This window comes from Phyllostomus discolor, chromosome 8 (genome assembly GCF_004126475.2).
Source record: "Phyllostomus discolor isolate MPI-MPIP mPhyDis1 chromosome 8, mPhyDis1.pri.v3, whole genome shotgun sequence".
Taxonomy (NCBI): domain Eukaryota; kingdom Metazoa; phylum Chordata; class Mammalia; order Chiroptera; family Phyllostomidae; genus Phyllostomus; species Phyllostomus discolor.
The window spans coordinates 4,336,253-4,354,921 of NC_040910.2; the positions used below are offsets into that span (position 1 = coordinate 4,336,253).

Here is an 18,669-nt window from a genome sequence, read left to right on the forward strand (position 1 = left end):
TGCTTGAAATTATGTAGTTCTACATAAAACCATGTACACTCTGCAAAACTTGACACATCTTTAACAAGTAATAACTTGATTAATTGCACAGTGTAAAACAGGTTTTTTTTTCCCTATTTGATTATTGGTTAGGTTTCCACCAATGATTTAGGAATTGTAAAAATAACATTTTAAAAGTTATTCTAACTTATGTTGAAAATGCAGGAAATTCAGAAAAAAAAATGAAGTAGCCTATAAAGTAGTTACCCGCAGACACGCTCAGCTCGTTGCCATGGTGATGGCTGCTCCGTACCACGGACGAGCCCGTCCTCGCTGTGGGCGCACACTTCAGTGGTTCCCAGGTTCAGTGGTACGTTCATAACCCGGGGACCAACACGTGTTCCCAGAAGCCTTTGCTCACACTGTTTTCTTGCTTGAGACGTCTAGAAAGAAAATCACGAAGACAAAGCTGTGACTACTTCCTAATGTTTGTAACTTAAGTGTTTTAATGCAACTTGGCATTTGCCTTTATTTTTCCATATGTTATTGCTTGATTATGAAATAGTACTGTTGCACGATGATTAAACAAACAGTAGAGAAAAACACAGAGTTCTCGTTGCCAGCCATTGTAAATAGTTGGGTGTGCATCCTTCTGTCTCCTTCTCCATGTTCACACAAATATTTTTTGAAATATCGATGTTTTTTACATTTAAATATCTTGTGAACATCTTTTAAAGTAAAAACATAGAGATCTAAGTCACATGCATGGCCAGGTTGCTCACCAGAAAGGTGACAGTGGTGGTGTGTGCACGTAACTTGCTGCTTCCATACGTGGCGTTTTATAAGGAATATTCTTATGGTAACTTTGCTTCAAATTATGCTCTTTATGGGAAGTATGCCATTCGTGATTTCTCAGGAAATTTGTAAATTAAGATAGAACTTTGAAATGAGAATTTTTACCAAATTTTTCATCGCTCCTTGTTATAACAGGTTCTAAATTCAAGACTGCTGAGCCATCGCTGGAAACATTTTATACTTCATAAGTTGGGTTTTATTTCTGAACATATCTCATTTTGACACGATGGTTGTCATTCTTTTTGGATATGTTGGCATAGTATGACATTTAATGACTGAATAGTTCAAAGCTCCCAACTTTGAGGATTTACTCTTACTTTTCAAATTTCAGATTCATCTAGTGCTTACAGGGGCTAACATTTATTGATATCTTACCATGCACCAGACACCGTTCTCAATATGTTACAGTATTAGTTTACTCAACCTTCACACCCGTGTTGTGAAGTAGATGTTATTTTCATTTTGCAGATGAGGTCACTGAGTTACTCAGACTTTGCACAACTTGCCCCAAGCCTACCAGGGAGGGAGTGAGTAGCAAACTATTGTCAATCCCGGGCGGGGCGCCCGGCCTGGGATTAAAGGCACACGATGGACCGGGCAGATTCTTGCTCCTGAGCGGTTTGTAGTCTCTTTACACTCAGGACTTCTGATCTCTAGTGTGGCTATAATATTGCCTGGCAATATATCATATTCCCTTCGTTTCATCGTTTTCACACTCTCTTCCATGGCTAGATCGCGCCTCCCCTTTCCACAGACCCCAACCATCTCCTGCATCCTTTTCTCAGCTAACGAATTTGCCTCCTAAGTTCAGAAAGTTGAAGTGATGGAAAGAACCCCCCCCCCCCCCCCCCCCCCCCCCCCCCCCCCCGCCAAGCTCATTCCTTCACATCTGCCCCTGTGTCCTGCAGTGGTATCCACGGTAACCGGGTGTTGTGAATGGACTCCTCCTACTCCCATGATGACCAAGTCTTTTCATGCAGGAGACTCCACCCCCTAAACCTCCTAAAAAAAAAAAAAAAACAAAGGGCACTGCCACTCGCAGCCATGTCGCTTTTCTCCCGCACTCCATGCAGTTATTTCGCCCATTTAATTTTTTTTTAAACTTTACTAATCCCATTCTTCTTTCTTTCTCTCACCCTAAGTCTCTGTCTTTATTTGAAGAATTGTTGTCTTTGTCAAAGTAATTAACCCCTTCTTTTGCCAAAGTCAGCGGTCAATTCTCATCTTATCTGGACTTCAGCCACAGTAGGACCAGCCTGCCACTCTGGCTCCTTAAAACTCTTTATTCGTTTCTGCACACGGCATACTCCTGGCTTGCTGCTCCGACCCTTCTTTTCCCTCCTAAACCCCTTCTGGTTTGAGTCTGTATCATTCTTCAAGTCACTGTGTGTAGTGCTTGGTTTAAACTGCTGGCTCTAAAGCGGGTGACCCTCAAATGGTCTATCATGAACTCGGCATCCCCTCGGAACCTTAGCCCCTCACAGCCAACGTGCTCCTCGATGTCCCCTGTGCATTTCTAACTGATATCTCTGACGTGAGTTTACGGCCGAACTTCTGGCCTTCCTCTCTGACTCTTCCCCAGCCTCCTCCTCCCACAGATTTCCTGTCTCAGGTAACAATCGCTCCCAATCCGCCCACCTGCTCAGCCAAAGCTTTTAGACTTACCTTTGGCTTCTCTCTTCCGGACCAATGTTGCATTCAATCTACCTGGAAGCAGGATGACATTTGAAAAACAGAAGGCAGCTCTCACCCCGACTGACCAGGCCTTGCTGATCCGCTTCCTCTGAACTCCTCGCCACGCAGCTTTGCGTTTCTCCGTTTTCCTCTGCCCTCCGCCCAGGCTGGGCGGGCCCCTGGGTGCTCCTCCGGCGCGGCAGGGCTTTCTCGCCCACTCTTTTCTGTGCCGGGGACGACCTTCTGCCAGACTCGCTCTGCTCTCTCACGCTGTCGGGGGAGGGGTGCCCACTTCTTGGCGTCTCTGGGCCACACTGGAAGAAGAACAGTTAGTTGTCTTGGGCCACACATTAAATACACTGCAACACATCATCACAAAAAAATCTCATGGTGTTTTAAGTAAACTTACGATCTTGTATTGGGCCATATTCGTAGCCATCCTGGACCGCCTGCGGCCTGCAGGCCGTGGGGTGGACACCCCTGGCTCCAACTTAGGCCTTCCCGGGAGTGATGGGCCCTTCCTCCCTGGCCTAATCTGGAGCTCCAGCAACCCCCAGACTCCCAGCACCCATCTGAGTTTTTCCACGGCACTTCCTTTTTTTCTCCATACTGCACATTTGTATCAGTTTTGGTTTTTGTCCATTTCCCCCACAAAGAAAAATAAATATTTCATGAACACATGGACTTTTTTTCATCACGTTTTTGCCACGCTTGGAATAGTGCCTAGCAAAGAGTAGACATTGAATGCGCAGGAGCAGCGCGAGTCATCTGACGGGGAGATGCGCCCCTGAATAAAGATGCAGCCCAGAGAGCACATTTACTGACGTGACTGTGCGACCAAGGTGTCTTGCTCCAGTAAGAATCAGTTTTTAAAAATATTTTATTTATTTATTTTGAGAGAGAGGGGAAGAGAGGGAGAAAGAAAGAGAGAGAAATGTTGACATGCCAAAGAAACATCTGTCAGTTGCCTCTTGCATGAGCCCAACTGGGGACCTGGCCCACAACCCAGGCACATGCCCTGACGGGGAATCAAACTGGTGACCTATAGTCCTGTGGTATGATGCCCAACTAGCTGAGCCACGCAGGGCAGGATAAGAATTCATTTAAAGTGCCCTGGCTGGTGTAGCTCAGTGGATTGAGTGCGGGCTGCGAACCAGGCATCGCAGGTTCGATTCCCAGTCAGGACACATGCCTGGGTTGCAGGCCATGGCCCCCAGCAACTGCACATTGATCTCTCTCTCTCTCTTTCTCTCTCCCTTCCCTCTCTAAAAGTAAATAAATAAAATCTTTAAAAAATTATTTAAAGAATTAATTTAAAGAAGCAATCATCCCCTGTTCATCTTTACCGTGGAAGCTGTCATTCTGTTTAGTCGTCTCCTTTGTGAATGAGGCAGGTCCCGTGCCAGGGTGTGATTCGATGCTACGCATGCAGGTGTAACCTGAGTTTCAGAGAATTCAGGACATGAAACTAAGCAGGTGAATAAACACCGGTGCTCACGTCTAACCCCCTGCCCCCACCCTGTGACTTGGTTTCAGATGCCCGAGGCTGGAAGGCGCGTGCACGCGCAGCCCCTGCCAGCACGGCGGCACGTGCACGGACTACTGGTCTTGGCAGCAGTGCGACTGCGCGGAAGGACTGACCGGCAAATACTGCGAGAAATGTACGCGAGCGCTCCCCCCGCCCCCTCCCCCGCGCCCCCACGGGAAATCCCAGTAACCGGGACAGGTGTAAATGTGTGCACCTCGGCGTGTAACTGAATTGTGCTTTCATTCCGAACATTGGAAATGTTCAACTGACACTAATGGGTGAAACACAGTGACGTGTTAAAATTTGTATTTTTAACGTGAGGAAGGGTGATGTCCCTTCAGAATCATTTACTAGGTGCACCATTAGTTTCCATTTTATAAATATATTGTTTATTTATGTTTACCTCTGGGAACGCTAGGCAGTTTACAAGGCCGGGGGATCCATTTAGACTGGGGCTTCATACTATCTGCCTTTAGGTAACGCTTCTCTTGTGAGTGTTTCGTATCTGGTAGAAAGCGTAAGTAATACATCACTGGGCTCAGAGCATCCTAGAATGCATTATAACCTACTACAGTAACAATGATACTCTAATTTTAACTTTAAGGTATCAGAATTGGTTTTCCATATTACTCTTCAAATCCTTTCATTAGTTGTTTGTTTCTAAACCTCATGCTCCTGTTGGTCAGACAGGGTGACAGCCGTGCCACCGTGGGGCTGCGGGGCTCCCTAAGTTCAGGCCGTATGTCCCACGGGCCGACCCACCCTGACGGGCTCTCTGTGATGAGAATGGCTTCATTTCACACGAGCGCTGACTACGTAAACCACTGGCAGGGAACTACTTTTTACAAGAGCCATTCGGTTCTATTGTATGACAATGAATTGAATTCATGATAAATCAAGGATACTGTAATCCAAAAGATGTTAGTAGCAGAGGCATAATTGTGTTTAATTATTTAGGATAAAATTAAAACATAGAAAAAACACTTTGACAAATGATATTTTTTAAAGCAATGAGTAGGAAGCCAATTATATCTGTAATAGAAAATGAGTCATTGGCTTTAGAAATGTCTTGTTTTTCCAAAAATAGATATGATTTACACACCATAAAATTTAGGTTTTAGAAGTATACCATTTAATGCTGAACCCCATTTGTGTTCATTCTCTGTCTTGTTTTTAGTTATGGTGCTATAACAAACTTCCATATTTCAATAGTGTAAAAAATTTATCAGATTATAACAAATTAGAGTTATATATCATAATTATACATGATTAAATATACATGAATAAATTCTACATGATTATTACTAATCATAAAGTTTGTTACAAAAATAAATATTTGATGGTATACTTTTTTCCTTCAAATTTCTAATGAGCTAGAGACTTTAAAGACTGCAAATCACGTTCACTATGAAAATATATATTCACTTAAGAATTATGGAAACAGGGAGACATTATCAACAAATAACGATTCCCTGTGTTTCTCCAAAATTTAATACGTGGCTTTCTCTTCAGCTAGTCACAATTTATCTCAAGTATCAAGTATTTAATGAATATTTCCCACATGATTAATGCCTATCATAAAATGTTTTATATTTCATGGTTCTGAAATGGAGTTAAGCCTTAAAATCCACTCATGCAATAATTCACAAGCGGGGATTATTTTTCCCATAGGAGAGGGGTGGGGGGCATGACCCCTAGACGTTCATGTTTTCAGAGTCCCTTTTTGTAGTGTTTTGTCACCTGTAATCCCTCTGTGAGAAGTAACTGGTGCACTTGTTCCCCCTTCCCTTGCTGGCGTGCAGCGGTCACCCCCGACACCGCCCTGTCCCTGGAGGGCAAAGGGCGCCTGGACTACCACATGAGCCAGAACGAGAAGCGGGAGTATCTGCTAAGACAGAGCCTGCGAGGTGCCCTGTTGGAGCCGTTTGGTGTGAACAGCCTGGAAGTGAAATTCAGGACGAGAAGCGAGAATGGCATTTTAATCCACATCCAAGAAAGCAGCAATTACACCACGGTGAAGGTAAGAGAAAAAGCTAAGGGTGACGTCACTGGATTCGACCGCCTGCTGCGTCACGGTTTAAATTGCCGCTCCCGTAATTCCTGCCCCTTGCTTTCACAGCCCACTGGAGTTCCCACTGATGCTGGGCACTCGTCCAGTGTCGTCCGTCTTAACCGTTTCCCGGGCATTGGCCCGCGCAACAAAGATCTGAATGGTCTGGTTTCTAAACACTTTTGTCTCTTGGTTCAGAGGAGAGACCACTGCTAGGTAGGCCGGCACAGAAAGAATTTTCGTGGTCTGTTTTGTCTAATAAAAACTTACGTTGCCTTTCCCCTGGTGTTCAACAAAGTAAAACAAAAAGATAACGTATCTTTGAAATGGAAAAGTACTTTTCTCCAGGAATTATTGCAAACACTGATATGCGTGCAGGGTGGGGCGTACGTAGGTTCACAGTTGTTCATGTGGGACATGATGCAATAATTAATAGGTAATAAAACAAGAACAAATTAGGTTTTGTGTACTCACCACTGTAGACCTACTTCTGCCCACCCTGGATATGAAAGGGCCGGAAGGGAATTAGGCAAAACATTTTGAAATTATCTGACTTTACTCTGGAGCATATATTCGATTTACTATCTGGGTAAACCTTGTGAAATGAAGGATCTTCAGAATTACTGTAAGTAAAATGATAGCTAAATTCTCCAAGTAATTTTTAAATAAATAATTTTTAAACATTATGTTTCATGAAAACAGTAGATTGATGTATCATTAGGCTTTTACATAATGTGCTATTTTTTCCTCAGTTGTAACTGACACACCACACTGGTGAGTAATTTTACGAGATATGCATTTTCCATCGGCTCAGCAGTTGTAATTTCTAAAGCTATTATTCTGCTTTCTATTTCACAAATAAGATATCTCTTTTATCATTGTCCTCTTCAGTTTAGGTATATTAACTACTTTCTACATTATTTTATATATTATAATTTTACTCAAAATTTTATGTGAGTTTTGGTAAATTCTTTTAAAAAAGATTTCTTGATTTTTTTCACCTATAAATCAACATTTTGAAAATTACTGAAAGCTTAGTTAATAAAAAAATCAAAACGCATAGAAAATGCTAGGTTTAACTCACACATAAAACTAAAAATAAAAACAGATGTTCACCTTTAAACTTCAGCCTTTTTATTCTAAAAAAAATCTTCTCTATCCAAGCCAACTCCGGTTGTTATGTTCCATATACACATCTTTAATAAGAAGTAAAAAAAAATACCGATCTTCTAAAAGTTCTCATATTATAACCCCCCAGTCCCGTCCTCCCCAACTGGGGGTGGCTGTACCCTGCAGGCACATTCTGTGATGACCACACATGATTCATTGTCATGGTTGGGGGGGGCAGGTTGTGGGGTATCCCTCAGTACCCTACAGTGCACCCCCAAAAGCAGAACCGCCCAGTGTGGAGTGTCAGCAATGCCAGCGTGAGAGCCCCCGCCCTAACCCAGGACGGGGAAGCATCCTCAGCCAGCGACCGCACCCCCTTGGGGGGGCACAAAGAGCCCCGCCCCAGAGTTCACAGGCAGCTTGCAAAGCCAAGCACACGAGTCAGGGAAGACGGTTACTAGTCCGTGTTTGTCATTTGCATTGAGAAGTGTCCTGGAAGCCAAGAAAGCAAAGGAGTAAAAGAGAGACGTAGACCTCCCCAGCCTACGAGAAACATCTTTTCCGCACGTCGAGCCGAGAGGCTTGGACGTGGGGCTCTGCGCCTTATCGGCGAAGCTGCTTCCAAGTGCTCGTGCCATTCACATGACATACGAGACAGGGCTGCGCAGCACCTCTGTCAGCCAAGACATGCAAAACACAGCGCGGTCGGAGACATCAGTGACAGGGTTTTTCTTCCTTAAGGAAGGGGCTGAATGTCAGGATCCGTTTTTGTCAGCAGAAAACCCTGCACGGGCAGCCGCCCCTGTGGGCACTCAGCCCCTCCGGACCGTGTGGTGTGGGTAGCAAGCGCTCCCAAAGAGGACGGGAGGGGACATGCTAACGGATAAAAATAATGCCTAATGAGACCCAGTGCTTCTGGAGGAAGTTTTGAAAAGCAGCTTTTTAGAGATTTAGGGGCTTGACGGGTGAACGAAGTACATTAAAAAAATAAATAAAAAGAAACAAAGTACAACGGAAAAACGACGAATAAGGAGAATTAAGTAACAGCAGGAGAGTGGTCATTGTTAGTGGGCAAGTCACACGGATGACAGGGATCTGCTCTGCTCCCGCAGCCCGGGGGCGGGGGGGGGGGGGGGGGGGGGGGGGGGCTGGTTCAAGGGCACGGCTGCTTATCAGCCAGCTTATCAGTGACCGCGGCCCCTGGTTTTCCTCTTTCTTTCTCTTGGCTCACTTTCTGACAGTCTCTTTCTTTCTTTCTTTTTTCTTTAGTTTTTTTTTTTTTACATACTCTGAAACAGTCACCTTCTCTCTCTCTCTCTCTCTCTCTCACACACACACACACACACACACGTGAAAATTAAAGGGTGACCTGGACTCTGTGCGTTTGGAGGAGAGAGGGTCAGGGGTGGGTCGCCATAGCAATGTGAGAAGAGATGAGAGTATATGAATCGATGGAGTCTGTCTGGATATAAAAGAAATGAAGAAAAGGACGTCTCAGGGAGAAAAGCAGAAGGAGAGCACACGCGTGTGGCAGCGGGCTGGCACTGCGGTTGGAGTGTGCGCCACGGGTCTCCCCACTTTTATGGTGTGCCATGCATCTCCACATCTGGGGGGCTGTTGAAAAAAAGTGGATGATGGACTTTCTGCTCCAAACCCGTTCTGCTGTTTGGGCGCATAGCTTTTTCATTTGTTTTTGCTTTTCAGTGAGCCTAGGCATATTGTACAGACTTGGGATGAGGGGTTCAGAGCTCTGTAGATTAAAAATAAATAAATGAACAAATAAACCGATGAATAAATAAGGCAAAAGATTAGCATGATGTTTTGAAGGTTAAAAAGAACGCAGGAGGTCGGTACAGCATTATCAGGGAAAAGGAGACCCTTGGGGTGTTGCTCTGCTCTCGCCGAACCCACTCGGGGGGATGCCTGGAGACACCCTCTCCAGAGAGAAGGGTGGATGCACTGTGGTCTCTCGGGCAAGAAGCACGGAGCTTGAAGCAGGCCCGTCCCAAGGGTGTTTCCGAAAGGGGCTCTGGCTGCAACCGAAGACAAGTCACCGTTTCTGCCGTATGTCAGGAGACCTTGCCCGTTTGGTGAAATGTTATTGTCATTTCACCACAACTGTCTTCTTTTCCTATCTGAGTCGGTACTGAAATATATTATCATCTAGAGAGACTGCTGTAGTAAAATAGTACAATAGGAATAACATCTGTAAGTGCATGAGAGGCATATTTCCCACAGCACAAACGAACCGACTTTTCGTTCCCCCAGATGTGCCTGCTGCACAGAGCCGTGGCGTCTGATCAGAGGGACAGAATACAGGGTCCCCTCCTTTCATGCCTGTCACGGGAGACTCATGGCACTTCATTCCCTTGCCGATGCACCAGCTCTGTCTGCTGGCTCGGTGGGATGATGCTCTCCGGAGCGTATGTTCATCCGGCTCATGAATTATTTTATTTTCTAAAGTATCTGTGCAGAACCCTGGAAACCTGGTAGTTGGAAACGGGGAGAGGAGCATCCTGTTACCCCGCGGTCTCTGCAGGGCACAGTAATAGAAACCGAATACCCGCAGATAACCGGGCAGAGGGCGCCCGCGGGAAGCCTCGCCCGGGCGCCTCGTTGTTAAGAACTCACCCTGGGTGCTTCGTAGTATTTTTTTAACCTCAATAACTGATGTGAATAATGGGCATAATCTTTCCCCAGGATTTTAGTGTGTCATGGATGACAGCTAACATAATTTATTTTGTCTTTATTTTTGCCAACTGTGCTTCATTATCTAAGCATTGATTTTTTGCAAGGAGTTTTGCCCGTTTTGATCATTTTGGCCATTTACTAAACTGACCTTTTTTTTTTACTGTCACCATTGCCATTCAATTATAGGAAGTCACAAAAAAGCTTTAATTTACTTATCTTAAAATGAGTATTCACCCCATTATCATCTTTGTTGTGTTCTGAAATGTAATTCCTACGCATCTTGAATAATCAGGCACAAATATAATAATACCTTGAAAACTGTCGAAACTACTAAATGTGAAGGTATACGTTACCTAAAGTCACAGAGATAGATGGGTAAATATGCTCTAATACAACCAGTCTCTTCACCTATTCTATCTGCTTAGAACTGATCTATTGTTTAAAGTTTTGTTTCACTTTTGTTTTTATTCAAGCACATTATAGTTAATTTTACAATATTTTTGATATGGTTATAGATCAAGAACGGCAAAATACATTTTACATCAGATGCCGGAATTGCTGGGAAGGTGGAGAGAAACATCCCTGAAGTGTACGTTGCCGACGGCCACTGGCATACGTTTCTGATTGGGAAAAATGGAACCGCCACAGTACTGTCCGTCGACAGGATATACCACAGAGATATCACGCACCCTACTCAGGATTTCGGTGGCCTCGACGTGCTCACTATGTCCCTGGGGGGAATTCCACCCAACCAAGCTCATCGGGACACTCAGACGGGTAAGTGCTGGTGTGGAGTGCGTCACGAAGGAAAGGGAGGCTGGTTCTCTCCAAGTTGTTGCGTTTCTGAGACTATCTATTATAAACATTCAAAGACTGCCACAACCATCCTTAGAAAGTTTATGATGGACTATTGGCCGTCGCTTACTTTAGACACCGGCATTTGTTCTACCAGGTCGTAATTCAGCCCGTGGTGCTTTGATGGGGAAACGTAGAGTAAGTCCAGGATTACAGAACCCAGGACCGTGGGGAGTGATGTCACAGGTGAAAGATGAAATTGGGGGATGAAGTGGGGTCTTCTAGATCATGACGGAGCCTTGGTCTTATTCTCAGAACAATAGGAAGTTACAAAAAATTCGTCTTAGGAGTGCCCAGCGACGTTAATGATTGTCCAGGCTCCACCATGGAGGACGCACTGGCGGACACTGGTAGACACTGGTGGACACTGGCGGGCACTGGTGGGCACTGGTGGACTTGCTGAGATTAGCTGGGAAGGCACCGCGGCAATGCAGGCGAGGCATCGCGTGAGCCTGGGCGAGTGTAGTGGCACAGGAGTTGTCAAGGAGTGGAGAGGGGAGAAGTATTTTAAAAACTTAATGAGACTGTTGGTGACTCGGGTAAAAGTCGTAATGAGACTGTTGACTTTTCAGCTAGAAGGAGGGCAGTGCCCCTGAGGAAGGCAAGCACAGAACAGTACAGAGAGAAAGGGTCCTTGGGACACACCGAGATTTTGGTTGGGGGCCTTTTGGGTGTGGAGCACCTTGGAGAAAGACCTTCCGGTAGCTGGGCTAGAATCAGGAGCGGACCGCGGCTGGAAACAGGTGTTAGGGGTGAGCAGCAGCAAGCAGGCGACTGAAGTGCTGGGCGTGGACAGGATGGAAGGAGAAAGAAAGGGGCTACGTCATGGGGAGAACTCCAGGGGGACAGGAGCAACCACAGACGCCAGAGCTCCTGGGAGAAGAGTGGATCGGGGACGGGAAGGCTGAGGGTGGAGGCGCCCTGGGAAGGGGAGACTTGACAACCGCACAGGGGAGTCATGCGGTTAGGGCATCCAAGTTCGAGTCCGGGCCGTAGGTCGTTTACACTTCCCTTATCTGGGAATGCCCATGTTGATTCATTGGGGTGTTTTAGGAAAAGAAGTCAGTGTAAATCGTGCATTTTGTTAGTGAGAAAATAGATGCTTGGGCTCTGGGGTGAGAGCATTAGCAATATTAGCACACTGTATTCTAATGGAGTTTCTCAACTTCTTAAAAAAATAATCACTACCTTCTAAGGAGCCATTTTAGATATTTTCTCCTAACCCCCATGGTCTCCACCTCATGAAATATAGAGTTATACTCTGTATCTGCCCTTTCAAATTTCTCAAACCACGGGAAGAGCTACGATTTCCCTTTTGCTGCCCAAGAACCTGTGCTCAGCGCCTTGGGGGCAGTTTTACCGCCGTGGAGAGGGCATGGTCTAAAGATTGAAGCTATTGGCTTATTTTTTTATTCTTTCTAAGCATTTGTTAGAATACATTTCACTCCTATGTATGCACTTCTTGGTCTATAGACTACAGAAGTCAAAAAAACTAGCAAAATATAACCAAAGACACTGAAATAGGGGATAGTCTGACAGTGACCAGAGGGGAAAGAAGAGGGAATTTCAGGGGGGAATGGGTAGGGTTTACAGGAACAAATTTGGAGGACACATGGACAAAAACTAGGGGTGAGGGTAATGGGGGGGAGGGGGGAGGGTTGGGTGGGTGGGCTGGAATGGGAGTAGGGGGGAGAAAACTGTACTTGAACAATGATTAAAATAAAAAAAAAGAAGTCAAACAAATAGATAATTAAATAAATAAAAACAGGGAAAGAAAGCAAGCTCCGCCTGTCGGAGCCACTCATAAATCTTCGGGAAGAGAGGGGTCCCAGCTGTCCCCCCCCCAGTTTGGTTGTGGAAATCTCCCCCGTCTTGCTAAGAAGTGAGGTTGTCAGATGCACAGACTTACTGCCCTTGACCTTCATGGTGACTCTTAGTCTGGGGTTGCAGAACTCTTGTGAGGAAGCTTCCCTTGACCGGATGCCCCCCGGGCGGTGTTTGAAGCCTTTGGTGTTCTCTAAGCCACCCCATCCTCCTTATCTCCGCAGGGTTCGACGGCTGCATCGCGTCCATGCTCTACGGCGGGGAGAGCCTGCCTTTCAGCGGGAAGCACAGCCTGGCCTCCATCTCCAAGACGGACCCCTCGGTGAAGATCGGCTGCCGCGGGCCGAACATCTGCGCCAGCAACCCCTGCTGGGGAGACCTGCTGTGCCTCAACCAGTGGTACGCCTACAAGTGCGTGCCCCCCGGGGACTGTGCCTCGCACCCCTGCCAGAACGGGGGCAGCTGCGAGCCGGGCCTGCACGCCGGCTTCACCTGTAGCTGCCCTGAGTCGCACACGGGGAGGACCTGTGAGACCGTGGTGGCCTGCCTCGGGGTCGTCTGTCCTCAGGGCAGGCTGTGCAAGGCCGGCAGCCCCGGAGGGCACGTCTGCGTGCTGAGCCCGGGCCCGGAAGAGATCTCGCTGCCCCTGTGGGCCGTGCCTGCCATCGTGGGCAGCTGCGCCACGGTGCTGGCCCTCCTGGTCCTGAGCCTGATCCTCTGTAACCAGTGCCGGGGCAAGAAGGCCAGCGACCCCAAGGAGGAGAAGAAGCCGAAGGAGAAGAAAAAGAAAGGGAGCGAGAACGTCGCTTTCGACGACCCAGACAACATCCCGCCCTACGGGGACGACATGACCGTGAGGAAGCAGCCCGAGGGGAACCCCAAGCCTGACATCATTGAGAGGGAGAACCCCTACCTCATCTATGACGAGACCGACCTCCCCCACAACGCGGAGACCATCCCCAGCGCCCCGCTGGCCTCGCCGGAGCAGGAGATCGAGCACTACGACATCGACAACGCCAGCAGCATCGCCCCGTCCGACGCCGACATCATCCAGCACTACAAGCAGTTCCGCAGCCACACCCCGAAGTTCTCCATCCAGAGGCACAGCCCCCTGGGCTTCGCCAGGCAGTCGCCCATGCCCCTGGGGGCCAGCAGCCTCACCTACCAGCCTTCCTACGGCCCGGGCCTGAGAACCAGCTCCCTGAGCCACTCGGCCTGCCCCACCCCCAACCCGCTGTCCCGGCACAGCCCCGCGCCCTTCTCCAAGTCCTCCACTTTCTACAGGCACAGCCCGGCCAGGGAGCTGCACCTCCCCGCGAGGGACGGCACCGCGGCCGACATGCACGGCGGCGACCCCTGCCAGCCCGGCATCTTCAGCTACGCCACCAGGCTGGGCCGGAGGAGCAAGAGCCCCCAGGCCCTGGGCGCGCACGGCTCCAGGCCCGGGAGCCGCCTGAAGCAGCCCATCGGGCAGATCCCTCTGGAATCTTCCCCTCCGGTGGGGCTGTCCATCGAAGAGGTGGAGCGGCTCAACACGCCCCGCCCCAGGAACCCCAGCATCTGCAGCGCGGACCACGGGAGGTCGTCGTCCGAGGAGGACTGCCGCAGGCCCCTGTCCAGAACCAGGAACCCCGCCGACGGCATCCCCGCCCCCGAGTCCTCCTCCGACAGCGACTCGCACGAGTCGTTCACGTGCTCGGAGATGGAGTACGACAGGGAGAAGCCCATGGTGTACACGTCCAGGATGCCCAAGTTGTCCCAAGTCAACGAGTCGGATGCAGACGACGAAGACAATTACGGCGCCAGGCTGAAGCCCAGAAGGTACCACGGCCGCAGGGCCGAGGGCGCGCCCGGGGGCGCGCAGACGCCCGGGGTGGCCGACAGCACCCTGCCCCTGAAGCTGGGGCCACAGGCGGGGAACTTCAACTGGGACAACCTTTTGAACTGGGGCCCTGGCTTCGGGCATTACGTGGATGTGTTTAAGGATTTGGCGTCTCTCCCAGAAAAAGCAGCAGCCGGCGAAGACGGCAAAAGTGGGACGAGCCAGCCAGCCCCCAAGGACGGCGAGGCGGAGCAATACGTGTGAGCGTGAGCGGGTGTGCACGGCTGCACCAGGAAAACGAGGGCACTCCCGCCGCCGCCGTGGTCAGGCCACCGGCAGCGCAAAACCGGCCAGTAAGCGCGGGTGTCGGAGGGAAACTTTGAAAAATAATAACCACATGCTGCTGAAACCGACTCACACCAACTTTAATTTAATGTGCTTAGTTGCATTTTCCACCCCCCCCCCCCCCGCCCCGCCCTGCATGCATCGTATCGTGTGGGTAGTGATGTGGCGTGCGGCATCCGGGAGTGTTTTTCTCACCGCTGTTTTGCTTTGTGATTTGGAACCGTCGTGCCGTTGCCATTGCTGACATGAACTCGTTGCTCTCACAGTGGGGTTGTGCGCCGTTGCCGTTGTGTTATTACTGTGTTCTGCATCGCAAGGCCCTCGAGGTTTAACACATCCTTGTAAAGCACAGGAAAGAGCCCTCCCATCCGCGGACGGAAGACCGCGTGCTCGTACTTTAAGGGCTGCGGATTGCATGTTCGACGTTGCTGGGGTGCGTCCGGAGATTTGAATACGTTCTACATGACCGTGGGTACTGAAGTTATTAGGTCGTTGCGTTCAGCACTTTAGGACTTCCTGAGGAAATCGTGTTAAAACTTCTGACTCTCCTTTTGCGTAAACAGCGGTGGTCTCCCGACTCTCACCAGGCTTCCACTGGGAACAAAGGGATCGTGTGTGTGGTCAGTCCCCAGGACTCTGCCCCCCTCCGCGGTGGCACAGTGCCCTCCGCCGCGCCTCTCAGAGACACTAGCAAAAGTTATTTATTGAAAAATGTTCTATGCTTTTAAAATTTTAAGAGTCGACTTAAGAAAGCCTACGATCGGACTTCCTGCTCAACCATTTAGCATTTACCCCGAGTACCCAGTTTTTATAATTTATATAAAGTCCAGTTTCAACACTTCTTACTTTCTGCCATTTTGTAGATCATTTTTTAATACCGTGTAAAGACTTTTTTTTTTTTACACCTGAGCTGTGTTTTTGATACTGATATTTTCCTATGCTGATAGTTTTCTTACTTTCCGGGAAGGTAAGAAAATACTTTTTTTACATTTGTTACTTATGTAACGTTCATATTTTCCACATTTTGATATTTGTAACATACTGTATGCTTTCTACTTGTAAATGCCAACAATAGAATTAAAATATTTATTTAAAATACGTTGTAGCCATCGTGTAATGTCACCTGTTCATCTCTGTCGTATTTTGTCCCCTGATTGAAAACAGCCTCTCCTTGTCGGGAAGGTATGTCAGGTTGAACCATACATGGGCAGCCTCTTTTTCTTTTAAAAAACACGAGTATGGATAATTGCCAGAACAGATATCTTAAGGTCGCTTTGGTGCTCTTCTACTTGCCAGAGTTCCCGGACTTCCCCAGAGTGTCATGAGCTTCAGCGAGACTGGCCTCAGGGGACTAACCCTGTTACGAACTCGGTGTACGCATTCTGGCCACAAAGGCTTGCAAGTTCCCCATAGAGTACGATCGCTGAAGGCCGGCTTCCGACCAGGCTTTTAGTTACAGGAACAGCCCGGGATTAAAGCTCATTGTGGAGAAATGTCTGGGTCTCACTTTCTCCCAAGAGTCCAGTGGTAGAGAAAGAATGAGGGGGAAGGTTCTGCACTCGCACCTCAGTCTTTGATCGCCCTGTGGCATTAACTCTAAACGAATTTTACATTATTTTTGCCAAGACGAACCCCTGCTTTCACCGGAGAGTGAAAGTCCAGGAGAGGAGTCGAGCCAGGGACAACATCCGCTTGCGCACAGATGGTCGTATCTGGGAGAACGGGACTCCGAGAATTACCCCGCGGTCTCGGAGCTTTCTGGGATGCGATTCTGCCCCAGGCCTGGTCGGGGTCTGCTGTGCCACGGGCTGCCCTATATCCAACAGGGATTTGGACAATATGTGTAAAAGTTCTTAGTAAATAAAGTACTTTTAAATTAATTCCAAGAAGTTGAAATCTAGTCCAGAATTATTTTGTCATTTCATAATGTTGAGGCTGTGTTTTCTGTTGCAGAATAGGCAATCAAATGTGGGTTTAATCTAAATTACAACATTCCTATGATGTGGTGTAGACGGAGTACAAGACACTAATTTTTTTTTGTCACCTGCAATGAGCAAATGTGTTTTGGTATTTCCTTACGAATTTTAGGATTATGGATTTATGAGCCAAATATGGGACCATGCTGATTGCTTCGTATAACTCAAAACAGAATACATTTTTTTTCTCTCCAGAAACTCTGAAGCATCTCAATGTCTTCAAGGATATAAACTGTGTAATTGAGAACAGAGCCAAAGTAAAATGATAAACATGACCATAGCGAAGGGTTAAGGGGAAAGAACGCGATGCCAAGATTCTGTGTTCTAATTCTCTAAGAATCCTTTGTGAGATAGAGGATTACGGCTTGCCTGATTAATCAATCCCAGTTTAAGAATCGTGTCGGATTTTTCTAGGACAATTTCTAGCCTCTGGTTCTCCTCGGAAATCTTTTCACTGGAGCCAGAACGACACCTACAGCAGAACAAATCAGGAAGGTGGGCACGAGAGGCTCACGTCACGTGCAGATGCATCACCCGCGTGCTGAGAGGGTGGGGGACAGATACATCGCGTGTTAGAGGGGGGAGTCTAGACAAGGGACAAGGCAGCGACTCCTCCAAATGAATGGCCAGGGTGCCCTGCATGTTCACACACACAATCGTGACCTCGGAATTTTAGTCCAGCCCCTGTAAGGGTTTACTGGACTTCCTGGAGTGCAGTCACTCTGCGGGCGGGGCTTCTCCTGCGTGTGTGTCGTGAGCACATGACTTCCCCTCAGGGCCACCCTGAAAGCACCGCGGTGGCCGTGTGGCCCGGAGAGGCCTCGGGTGCCCCTCGGACGGGCAACAGGGCACAGGACTCGGGTGGCCCTCTCCTTAAGAGGCACGTTGCTGCTGCTTTCAGGACTGTTTCTGGAATTTTCTAAGTCAGCTGATGGTGTCAATAGTTTATTCAGATACCTTAAAATCATTTTAAGAAATGGAGGCGTCAGAGGGGCTTGGAGCCCTTCTCCCGTGTTGCTGTGAAAATATTTTTGACGCCACCGTGGGTGATGAGGAATATAACTGATGAACTATTGAAAGTTATGTCCTGTATACATATTTTATTTATAAGGGAAAATAAAATATATAACCGTGTGATTTTATTACTTCCAGACACTCCATCTAAGAGCAAATCACTGTTTTCATGAAAATTCATTTTTACTTACTCGAACTCAACATCTCAGCCACATACTTTTTTCTTTTCCCCATTTGTGTTATAGATCTAATGAAGGGACTGACATTTCTAAATGACTAAATTTACATTCCCCTGGGAAAAATAAGCCTGGACATCCAATGTGTTTTGGCATACATCATTAGAGCTTCTAATGTGAAATAAGATATGAAAGTATATGATTAATCTAGTATACATTTCTTAAAGATCTTTTGAGTGAAATGCCACATGAGTAATAATGGACATGGTTACTGCTACTGAGCCAGCTAATAGCTTTTTTAAAAAGTCCTTACCCAAGAATATATTTTTATAGCTTTTAGAGAGAGAGGAAGGGGGAGGGGGAGAAAGGAGGAGAAACCTTTGTATCCGTGGTATCACTACAAACTAATATGTTCCTGACTGAAGACCATGAAGTGCAATAACACCCTTGAACAGAGAAATAAACCGAGATGCAAAGGAGTTCAGTGCCCTGGGGGAATCCATTTATCATGAATGATAATTAGGACACTTTACAGGCCAGGGACTCTTCTAGACCATGGGACAGAATAGTGATGAAAGCAAAGGACCTTCCTTGATGGAAACACATTCTAGCGGAGGAGATGCGCCATCAGCCAGTGAATACAGGGATGCGTAGGCGCCGTGATACCCAGTGGGGGCAGGTGCTAGCCAGCCAACTGGGGCAGAGGAAGGGGGGAAGCGGTGGTAAGGGGCTGTGCAAGCTGTTTTGTGTGGTTAATCAGGGAAGACCTC

General features: G+C 47.6%; 1 protein-coding gene across 1 annotated transcript in view; it reads left to right on the forward strand.

Moving 5' to 3' along the window:
• Positions 1 to 15,831, forward strand: part of FAT4 (FAT atypical cadherin 4) — a 142,922-nt gene extending 127,091 nt beyond the window's left edge. Inside the window, exons 14-17 of the mRNA XM_028521616.2 lie at positions 4,045 to 4,169; positions 5,839 to 6,056; positions 10,403 to 10,664; positions 12,791 to 15,831. Of these exons, the coding sequence (XP_028377417.1) occupies positions 4,045 to 4,169; positions 5,839 to 6,056; positions 10,403 to 10,664; positions 12,791 to 14,652 (2,467 nt within the window). The 3' untranslated portion in view covers positions 14,653 to 15,831. The remainder of the gene's footprint in view (positions 1 to 4,044; positions 4,170 to 5,838; positions 6,057 to 10,402; positions 10,665 to 12,790) is intronic.
• Positions 15,832 to 18,669: the final 2,838 nt, after the last annotated feature.